This window comes from Saimiri boliviensis, chromosome 6 (genome assembly GCF_048565385.1).
Source record: "Saimiri boliviensis isolate mSaiBol1 chromosome 6, mSaiBol1.pri, whole genome shotgun sequence".
Classification (NCBI taxonomy): Eukaryota; Metazoa; Chordata; class Mammalia; order Primates; family Cebidae; genus Saimiri; species Saimiri boliviensis.
The window spans coordinates 70,116,410-70,127,360 of NC_133454.1; the positions used below are offsets into that span (position 1 = coordinate 70,116,410).

The 10,951-nt window shown below is 55.8% G+C and overlaps 1 protein-coding gene across 1 annotated transcript; it reads right to left on the reverse strand.

Annotated features, from left to right (window-relative positions):
• Positions 1–10,677, reverse strand: SERPINH1 (serpin family H member 1). The gene is made up of 5 exons (XM_010334328.3): positions 10,536–10,677; positions 5,911–6,575; positions 4,030–4,128; positions 3,686–3,918; positions 1–1,007 (listed from the first exon to the last, which is right to left on the reverse strand). The coding sequence occupies exons 2-5, from the start codon at positions 6,530–6,532 to the stop codon at positions 705–707; spliced, it is 1,257 nt and encodes a 418-aa protein (XP_010332630.1). The 5' UTR covers positions 6,533–6,575; positions 10,536–10,677; the 3' UTR covers positions 1–704.
• Positions 10,678–10,951: the final 274 nt, after the last annotated feature.

The following is a 10,951-nucleotide window of genomic DNA, read 5'->3' on the forward strand; positions in this document are numbered from 1 at the left end:
TTTCATTGGAAAAGTTTTATTGAAAAAAAAAATTGTACAAATAAGTTCTTGGTTTGATAGCAACAAAGGCTCATGTTCCCCCTTCCCTCCCCATCTTTGAAGAACTAAAAAAGGAAGAAACAAAAACAAAAAGTTCATCCCCACGACGCCGGACACGATGCTTCTTGACCAGAGTCTGCCCAGAAGCCCCTCCTGTGAGCTCTTTCTCGATCCGCCTCACTGGGGCCAGGTCATTCTGGGGGTGTCTGGTCCCAGGGGCTGCAGCACCTAGTTTTGTAGTTGGGAGAGGTTGGGATAGAGCTGGGGAGGTGGCTGAGGTCTTTTAGAGTCAGGAGAAGAGGGCTGGCTGACCCACCTAGCTCAATTTGGTCTCACAGGTGAGAAGGTACTTGGCTATAAATATGAACACTGATTGAGGCAGGCTTGATCTGGGACTCTGGGGGCAGGCAGGATGACTAAGGCCCAGGTCCCACAGGATGTGGAGTTTCTGGTCTCAGCATCATGGTATCTGGGGCGCATGTCCAAGCAGAGTGACTTCTAGCTGGGAAGGTCCGCTCAGGCACACGGGAACCCTGGTCTGTTTTTCCACCCCCACCCTATGGAGTATCCAAGGCTGGTACCTCACCTCCCCCCAACCCCAATAGCACCCATGTGTCTCAGGAGCCTTCGGCTGCTTCCTGCCATCCTGTGTGCACCCTGAGGCCCTACAACTCGTCTCGCATCTTGTCACCCTTAGGCCGGACCAGGCGCCCAATGAACAGCAGGGAGCCGCTCTGGGTGTCCCGCACCAGGAAGATGAAGGGGTGGTCGGCGTAGAACAGCTTGGGGTTACGCAGCTCCTCGCGCCCGTAGATGTCTTGGTCAAAGGGATTGCCATCTGTGTCCAACTCAAAGGCGGTGGCGTGGAACACGCTGGCCAGGTACAGGTCCTTCTTGCCTGACATGCGCGACAAGTCTGCCTTGTTCTTGTCGATGGCCTCGGTCAGGCCCAGCCCAGCCAGGTGTTTCTGTGGGAACAGGGGGGTGTGCTGGGTGAGGCCATGGCATACCAGGCTCCTCCACCCTCACACCCTCCACCCCATACCACCCTGACTGCTTCTCAGAGAGGAGAGCACCCCTCCTTGGCCACCTTCTGTGTGCCACGCATGGTGCTGGGCGCTTCAAACCATGCTTTCTCAGTTTTCACTGCAACCCTACAAGGGCTTCTAATCGCCACTTCACAGAAGAGGAAGCTGAGACTCAGAAAACCAGTTGAATCCTGGATGACAGGAGTGGGACAACAGCCACTGGAGGAGGGGCTGGGGAAGGATCGGGACCAGGCCAGGGAGGGAGACAGTGACCCCTCTCCAGGAACTCCCAGTGTCTACAGCACAGAGAATGTATCCCTGGCACTGCCCAGCCGCAGTGCAGGGACAGGCAGCATGGCACCGCCCAGGCGCTTATCTGGAATGCCCACGTCCTGACCCCAGCCCAGATCCCCTGAGTCAGAATCTCTGGGAATGGGCACGGATTCCTTCTCACAGACTCCCCAGGTGCTTTCTTAGCATACTCAAGTTTGAGAAATACTAATCAAGGACAGCTATGTCCACATCACTCTGGGGCTTAAAACCTTTCCAGAGTGACAGGATGCCTGGAATTTACTTCAAAATAATCGGATGCAGAGGGGAACTGGTGGGTAGAGATGGATCACTATTGGACATGAGCTGATAATACTTGAAGCTGGGTGACAGACACTTGAGGGTTATTATACTAATCTACTTTTAGTTTATGTTTCCAATGTTCCATGGTAAAGTTAAAACACACACACACCTTTCCACGGCTCTGCACAGCTCTTGGAAGCCAACCATAAGCTCTTTCACATATGACCTCTGTCTACCTGGCAGCCTCCAGCCACATCCCTTGGCATGCCCACCCCACTCTCCAGACGGCCTCAGTGAGCAACTTATATCCTGGATGGCCATCCTGTCTCCCATTAGGGCTCTTTAGAAACCACTTCTTGGCTAGGCGTGGTGGCCTACGCCTATAATCCCAGCACTTTGGGAGGCCAAGGTGGGGGAATCACAAGGTCAGGAGTTCGAGACCAGCCTGGCCAACCTGGTGAAACCCTGTCTCTACCAAAAATACAAAAAATTAGTTGGGCATAGTGGCGGGCACCTGTAGTCCCAGCTACTCGGGAGGCTGAGGCAAAAGAATCGCTTGAACCCGGGAGGCGGAGGTTGCTGTGAGCCAAGATCATGCCATTGCACTCCAGCCTGTGTTACAGAGTGAGACTCCATCTCAAAAAAAAAAAAAAAAGAAAGAAAGAAACCACTTCTTTCAGGAAGCCTTCCCAAGCCCACAAGATGAGTGGCACCTCACTGGGCCTTCCTGTTACCAGTCTGGTGCTGCCTGTCTCTCCCACGTGACACTTGGCTTGGAGCTCCCTGAGGGCAGGGCCCATGTCCAGGGCTCTCCCTGGCTCTCGGCTGCAGGCTGAGTGAATGGCAGCGTCCAGGGCCCAGGATTCTGCAGGATAACCTCCACCTCCCTGGCATGGCCTGAGGTCCTAAACCCAGGGGGTCCTGAGACAGGCTTTCAAGGTCGGCCCAGCTCTTCCCACCCCGACGACCTTGCACAGGTCATCTGCCTCGAATTTCCCAACTCAATCTACCACATGGACTGGGGAGTGCTGTCTCCACTGGGGGTTCCAGGAAGACACCAGAGGAACAAGGGGAGAAGGGGATGGGACGACAGCCACTGGAGAAGGGGCTGGGGAAGGATAAGGGCCAGGCCCAGGAGGGAGACAGTGACCCCTCCCAGTGTCACAGGAACTCCCAGTGTCTACAGCACAGACCAGTACAAGCTCCATTTGTCCCTGGTTCGGTGCCTAAGTCCAATTTCATCTCCAGCTTTCTCTCTCCAAGCTCTCCAGGCAGCAAGTCTGAATCGATTCTGCCAGTGAGAACCATTTGTGGCATCCAAGGAGAGAATAACACAAAAGTTTCCTGTTTTGAGTAAGTCAAAAATCTCTCTCCTGACTGACAAAAAAGGCCACTATTATGTTTTTACCTTGAGGTCTAATTGCAACTCCGCCACTTATGGGCCGGGGGAACCTTAGGGAGGTACTTACTGTTTCTCTGTGAGCCTCTGCCTACTACCCAGGGTAGTTTCGAGGGAGAATCTTGAGCATGTGTGTTAAGTTTCTGGCCACCTCAGAAGACCCATAGCTACCAGTCTTATTATTGCATGGTAGATAATCCTCCGGCTTGAGCAGCCTGTAACTGGGGGCACTTCAGGCCTCAGAGGCAGTGCAGTGACCGAGGGTTAGCTCTGGTGCAAGATGCCTGAATTACTAGCTGTGTAACTTTGCACAGGTTACTTAACCTTTCTGAGCCTCAGTTTCCTCATCTCTAAGATGAAATTTATAGTCCCATCTAATAAAGTTGTTCTGAGGATTAAAATAATTTAATACATATAAATTGCTTAGAAGAACGCCTAGCATACAGGAAGTGTTCTGTTCTATTTCACTGCTGGTATTATCATCTTCCCAAGAGCAGGGCCTACACCTCCTGCCCCAGTTTATCCCATCACAGAGACCAGCATTGCCTGGACATCCAGGGGGGCTCGGGACAGACCTGCTGAATTGGTGAGTGGGATCTCCCCCGGCTCCAAGCCCTGCAGGCCCCAGGGCTGGACCACCCCTTACCTGCAGGTCATGGGTCACCTCCACCACACCCTTGGGCAGGGAGATGGCGACAGCCTTCTTCTGCATCTTCCCCATCCAGATCTTCAGCTGTTCTTTGGTTAGCAGCTTTTCAAGGCGCTCGAGGGGCTCCACGTGGTGGGGCATGAGGATGATGAGGCTGGAGAGCTTGTGGGCCAGGGGCATCTCCACGATTTGCAGCTTTTCCTTCTCGTCATCATAGTAGTTGTAGAGCCCTGGGAAAGGAGCGGAGAGGACAATGGGCACCCTGTGTACAGGGGTGAGTCAGACCCCAAGTACCCTTGGACCCCCACCCACCTTGACACCCTGCTCCTCCCAGCACCTACCTGTCCGGTGCATCATCATGACACCCACAGTATAGGAACGAGTCACCATGAAGCCACGGTTGTCCACCATCTTGTGATGGAATTTCTCATCCCAGTGTGCTGTAGTTGGGGCAGAACACAGGGTCAGAGACACATGGCCGCCCCCAGACACAATCACAGCCCATAGCCACCCCAGCTGCAGACCCTTGATTTATCCCTGCCACAGGTCTTTGCTCCATTCTTTTGGGCCCAGCTGTAGCCCCCGTCCCCCTCAGTACCTAGCCCACAGAGTCCACATTCCCAGCTTTGGAAAGGATCTTGGCCCCAGGACATGCCATCTGAGGATGTGGCTCCCTACAGTCACTGCCTGGCTGCTCCCACATGGCAGAGAATTAATTCCACCCTAGCTCAGTCACCTCTATGGCCACCCCCAGCTCTGGCAATCGTCAGATATTTTGGAAACATGCTCTGAACTGGGCTTTCTTCCCTGCCTGGTACCTGAGGGACAGTTGTGCCCTGGGCAGAAAGTGCCCCAGGACTACCCATCATTTTTCTTTTCTTTTTTTTTTGGGGGGGGGACAAGGTCCCACTCCGTCCTCCAGCTGGAGTGCAGTGGTGCAATCCTGACGCACTGCAGCCTTGAATTACCAGGCTCCAGCGATTCTCCTACCTCAGCCTCCAGAGCAGCTGGGACTACCAGCATGTGCCCCATACCTGGCTAATTTTTTGTAGAGACGGGATTTCACTATCTTACCCAGGCAGGCCTCAAATTCCTGCACTCCTGTGATTCACCCTCCCTGGCCTCCCAAAGTGCTAGGATTACAAGTGTGAGCCACTTCATTTTTCAGCCCATTCTTCATTTTTTTTCTGCAAGTTCTGTCTCCATGACCAGAAAATAACAACAAAAAAGGCCTGAGAGTGGCCTGAATGCTGCCCTTGCTCATAGCCAGATCTGTGTTCCAGTCCAAGCTCAGCCACTGACTCTGGGAGACCTCACCTCTCCTAGTTTGGTCTCATTTGTAAAACCAGGGTTACTTCATCCTCAAATAAAACTGTGAAAATAGTACTGTCTGTCTATGTAGGTACTCAAAAATATTGATTAACCCCATATCTAGTCTTCAACTGAAGACAGAGCCATCTGGGCCTGAGGCCTGGCTCTGCTTCCTCCTCTCTGAGCCTCAGTTTCCTCACTGCGAAATGAAGGTAATACTGCCTGTCCCCAAGGTTGCTTTAACGATTCTGGGTCTTGGCTGGGCACAGTGGCTCACAGCTGTAATTCCAGCACTTTGGGAGGCCAAGGCCGGCAGATCACTTGAGACCAGGAGTTTGAGAACAGCCTGGGCAAGATGGCAAAACTCTGTCTCCACTAAAAATACAAAAATTAGCTGGGCATGGTGGTAGGCACCTATAATACTCAGGAAGCTGAGGCAGGAGAATTGCTTGAACTCGGGAGTCCAAAGCTGCAGTGGGCCATTATTGTGCCACTGCACTCCAGCCTAGGGGACAGAGCAGCTCCATCTCAAATACAAATAATTTTTTTAAAAAGGATTCAAGTTCTTTCTCTAGCTCACTACTGAGGCGAAATGGGTTACAAAATTTTATTCATTCCAAAATATACAAGGAGGAGCACTTGGACAAATTTTTGGTCTGAATACATTCCATGGAGTCCTTCTGGGGTCTCAGCTTCCTGAATTATTCCTTTAGAATAGACTCTGCTACCTGTCTCTGAATCTAGTTTCCAGTCTGTACCAACAGCTGTGTGACAGTCCTACTCCCTGGGTCGTTAACAGCATAAATGAGAGGCAGTGAAGGATGGAGTGCACGGATTGCTGTCCTAAGTCTTGTATGGGGGTCTTGAGAGGAAAAGGGGGAGGAGGACCCCTGAGCTCGCCCACGACTCACGCTTGAAGAACATGGCGTTGACGAGCAGGGCGCCGTCCGTGCGCTCCACGTCCTTGGTGACCTCGGGCAGCTTGCCGTCGGTGGTCTGCGCGGCCCACTCGTTGATGGACTGCAGCGCGCTGCGCTTGTCGCGGAAGTTGATCTTGGAGTGCTCGCAGTTGTAGTGCTGCTTGCTGCTGCGCACAAAGTCATCAGCGAAGCTCACTGAGCTGGGTCCGTACAGGCGGCTGCCCAGCTTCCAGGTCACGTTGCGCGCCGTGGAGTTGCTGAGTGAGCGCAGCAGCTCGCCCAGGCCGGCGTGCACCTCCTCATCGCGCAGCTGCTCAGCACTCAGCACTGCCTTGGCCTGCGACGCCGTGGTTGCCTTGCCACCCAGCGACACGAGCCCCAGCGACGATGCCACCACCACGGGCGACACCAGGATGTTCTCTACCGCCTGGTCCTTGGCCATGGCCTGGTACAGGCTGAAGGCCAGGCCGGCGCTGCGCTCAGCCAGCGTGGCCGCCTTGGGGCTCAGCTTCTCCGTGGTGCCAGGAGCTGCTGCGGCTGCAGGTTTCTTCACCTCGGCTGCCAGGGCCACCGCCAAGAAGCAAAAAACGCTGAGGAGCAGGAGGGAGCGCATAGCTGGGAGGTGGTTTGCGTGCACCAAGGTGAACCTGTGAGGGCTGCACAGACAGGGTGGCCTTGAAGCCCATGGCCTTCCTCCCCAGCAACCACCCCCAGCCCTCTGGCTGCCACAAATACCCTGGAGATGGGGACAAAAGAGCCCACAGTCCAGTAATCCCATACCTCACTCCGGGCTGCCAGCCTCTCAGGGCTGCCAGCCTCTCAGAGACCTCTGTGACGTCCCCACCCAAAGCAGGGCTCCCAGCCAGTGACCACCAGACCACCTTATCGATTTCCTGCATCAGCCAGCCAACATTTCCACTTGTTTGTGTGTTTATTACATATCTATTTCTGCCCCTAAGTAGGCTGTGGCCTCCAGAAGGACAGAAAACCTAGCCAATCTGATTGCCACTATATCCCCCGTGTCTAGCACACAGTAGCCTCAGCTCTTCCTGAATGAAGCTAAAACAGGGTCACTTGGCCAGACCTGGGGTCCTCATCAGGTTAGCCCTGATCTCACATGACCCTAGGGGCCCTTTTCCAGTGAGAAAAAGCAGCAGCTAGGGCTGAGAGTCTGCAGGAAGCCCAGATGCCTGGGCAAGGAATGAGGGACAGAGCTGGAGGGCTGTCCCGCCCCCTGCCTTTCATTCTGTTCTGGGATGTTAATGAGTCACCGGTTGGTTCACTCATTAAACGGAGAGCTCAGACGCTCTGCTCTGCTGCCCCAAGGGTAACCTTGAGAAGGCGTGTGTCCTGTGTCCACTCAGCCTCAGTCTCCCTTTTCCAAGCTGAAGGGTCCAGGTCTCCATGCCCAAGCCCTCTATCTGGGCAGGAACTTGGCATGCCCATCTGCCCACAGTGCCCCAAGTGCAGATGGGAAATCCCCAGGACGAAAGCTCCTGGGAAACTGACTCCTCTGAAGACTCGGTGGGGGTAGAGAGGAGACTTCCTGACATAGCACAAGGACAGGATACTAGGGAAGGGGGTGAGTCACACACAGCTCAATAGAGCAATGACCCCCTCCCCCATCACCAGAAGCTGGCCAGATGTGCACTCAGCCTCCAAGGACGCTGAAGCCACGTCAGACTCCAGTCTGCTGTCCCATCTGACAGCCACAGCCACACAGGCCATCTGCTCCACAGAGTCAGGGTGGCCCTCAGGCCTTCTCCCCAAGCCCCAGCAGTAGCAGTGGCCCCAGGACAAGCCCCAGTCCCCTCTCTGGGGCCTCCAATTGGGACAGTCTCTGTTCCTGGGATACTTCCACACTCCTTCTCTCGCTTCAGGCCATTATGCCCCTCTACGTCAATGCACAGGAGAGATGACAGGGCAAAGGGAAGGCTGGAAGGACCCCTGGTGGAGGCTGCGATCCCACTGCTCTGACGAATTCTGACTTGTGGTCATTCTTGAAGAAGACCCGAGCATTTGAGATCCTGGTGGAAGATCCTCAGGACTCTGGCTACACCGGATTTCTGCGAAGATTCCGCTGTTGCCATCCCAAAAACCTGAAAAGGTCCCCCATCTCCCGGGACTGCCACCCTCCTCAGAGCTTTGAAGATGCAGCACAAAAGAAGCAAAGGACCCACGGTGGGGAAAGGAGGGAAGGCCCGGAGATCTGCAAATGCCTGGAAGGAAGTGGGAAATCTGAGTCTCAACCTAAAATGAAGGGAGGATCTTGGGGCCTAGAATACACCCCAGGAAACCTTTCTCCCGGCCCTGGCTCCTTCCCTGCCAGAACTGGAGCCTCAAAGACAGTGCAACCATATAATTTATTGCACAAACAAAGACACTTAATGAGAGTAAAATGGGGACTACTAATTATTCTGCCAGGACAATAGGCATATGGCCACCCTATTCAAAAGCCACCTCTGATGCAGACCAGTGATGCTGGAGCTCAGACGACAGCACAGGCCGTCAGCCTCCCCTCTCCCTGCACCAGGAGGCAGCTGAAGAGCCCACTCCCAGCCATGCCACGTGGCAGGTACCATCTTGACAGCCCCCACCCCCACCAGCCAGAACCTCAAAGGACTGGGAGGGGCTTCCAAGCAAGCTCCAAATAACTGGTTTGGGATTCTTCAGGCAGCCTGCTAGGCTAGGCCCGTAGCAGCTTAGCGCCAGCTTCTGGTGGTGACGTGGCAGGCAGGAGGCTGAACTATCTCCACCGGCCGGCAGAGCGGGGCTTCCAGCCTGGGAAGCAGGCCTGGTTCAGGTCCCAGGGGGTGCCACGCATTAGCCAGGGAACTCCAGGAGCCTTCTTTGGCCTTAGTTCCTTTCCCATCTGCACATGGATCCCTGAAGGGAGATGCCCGCTGGGGAGAAGGGTGGCCTGGTTAAACCCAGCAGCAGGAATGGAGGAAGGCAAGTTACTGCAAGCAGGCCAGCCTCCCACAGCCCAGCCCATCTTGCCACAGAGAAATGCCAGCCCTCGGGCCAACATTAGCTGAGTCCCACAAAGAAAATACAAGATTGCCTAGCCAGGGCGGTGCCCGCAGCTAGCCGAACTGAGCGGGGTCTGGAAGGGCAGGGGAGGAGATGACGGGGGCCATCAGAGGGTCCCAAACACTTGAGGGGTCTAAAGTACCTGGAAACTGCCTCAGAGGGAGGTCAATGCCTGCCTTTTTCATTCTGAAAAAAAACAGAAGAGTGAGGAGGATGGGAGCCGGCAGAAGAGAGGTGGTGAGGAGGCCCCTGATGCAGAGGGAACAACCAGTTCCCGAGGGACCTTGGAGATCGATCACCTCACTGTTCAATGGGAGAAAGTGAGGCCAGGGCAGGGGCCACCCCAGGTCCCTCGGGATAAACAGGGGTCTGCCTTCCTAGCACAGGGCTCCCTCCTCTCAGAAGCACACGGAGGCCCTCCTGAGGGCTGCATCGGCGTCCTGTTACACAGTCAGTACAAAAAAGTCTCTGCTGGGAATCCCGGTGACAGAAGAGACAAAGGAGGGGGACAGGAAGGGGGATGGGTACATAAACCATCTAAAGGCAGGAGGGTGTGGCCCCGACTAGAATTCCATTGAACCAAAGCCCCCTCATTTTCCCCCAGGCCTCCATCCCGGCCCAGCAGCCCAGAGGGACCAGCCGGAAAGCAGGAAGAGGAGGGGCTGGGACTCTGTGCCAGTCTGGAAGCGCATTCATTCTCCTTCCTCCTCTCCAGCCACCTCAGGAATGTCTCTAAGCTGGGGGGCAGGGAACCCCAGCCTGTGGAAGTGAGATCCTGCAGTTCAAACCGTTCGGTTACTCCAAGAACCCGGTGGCAGTGGGCAGGAAAGACTCAAATCCTCCTAGTCAGCCCCTTAATCCCCAGAGCTGAGCAGACCCTAACGACCCCCACTCCCTTTTTCCGAGGGGAGGGAACCTCGCTGGCCAAGTCTTTCCTTTGGCTGCCATCATCTAGGCTGCAAGGTGCTGATCAGAAATTGAGCCAGTTGCCCACTTCTATCCGAGCACATGGACCCCGAGAGTCAAGACGATTTCACCTCTTTTCCCACCACCCTGCTACCTTCAGGAGGCTGAGATGCCCTCAGCAAGCCTGTGAGGAGCCTGGGCCACTAATCACTGCTGCCCCTGGGTCTCAACCCCAGAAGGGAAGGGACCTGGAACTGCAAGGCCGGCTTGTCCTCCCTGTCCCTGCTGGAAGCGGCACCAGACTCCATCTCCTTCCTCCTGCGTTTGTTTCCGAAGAGCTGTGCTCTCAGCCCCCAGCCCCCTTTACACCTACTAAAGGTCTCTGCCACCATCAACTTCTAAGGGTCCGTGCGCTCTTCCCCAATCCTCCGAGTGCAGGGGCTCCCATCCTGGCTCGGATCTCTGCCCTAGCCCTCAGCTGGCTCCACCACCAGCTAGCCCTGGGCTCCCGATTCCAAACCCTCCAGCGGCCCCCAAAGTGCCGGGAACTCCAGTTTGCAGGGTCTGGCTTAGCCCCCAACCCCTCGCAGGGTCCCCTCGCCCCTCTTACTCCCTTGCGCACCCCCAGATTGCTCGGCGCTCCCGCAGGCCGCACGCGGCCGTCCCCCGCCCCTCACCTGGGTCGGGCTGGGCGGGCGCCGGGACAGGAGTCTCGCTCCCGAGCCGCGACACGATTCTACTCTTCGCCCACTCCCCCGCTCCCGGTATCTATATATGGCAGTCCCCACCCCCTCCGGCCTGTCCCGAGAAACTTCTGGAAAGTTGGAAACGCTTCCGGAGGGCGCCCCAGCTCCGTCAAAAAAAGCCAAAGACCTCCCCCAAACCTCCCCGGCCCCCGGCCCCTCCCTCTGCCGGCGCCTCTCGGCCCCTGGGTCCTACTGCCCCCCTCGGCGGCCCGCGCTGCGGGGCCCCGGGAGTCCCCAGCGGGACCAGCGTGTCCTTCGGAGTGCGAGTCTCCTCCCACCCCCCAGGCTCTCTGCACGAGCCAGCCCACTCCTGATCGCACATTCCTTCAGACGCCCCTTTCCCTGCA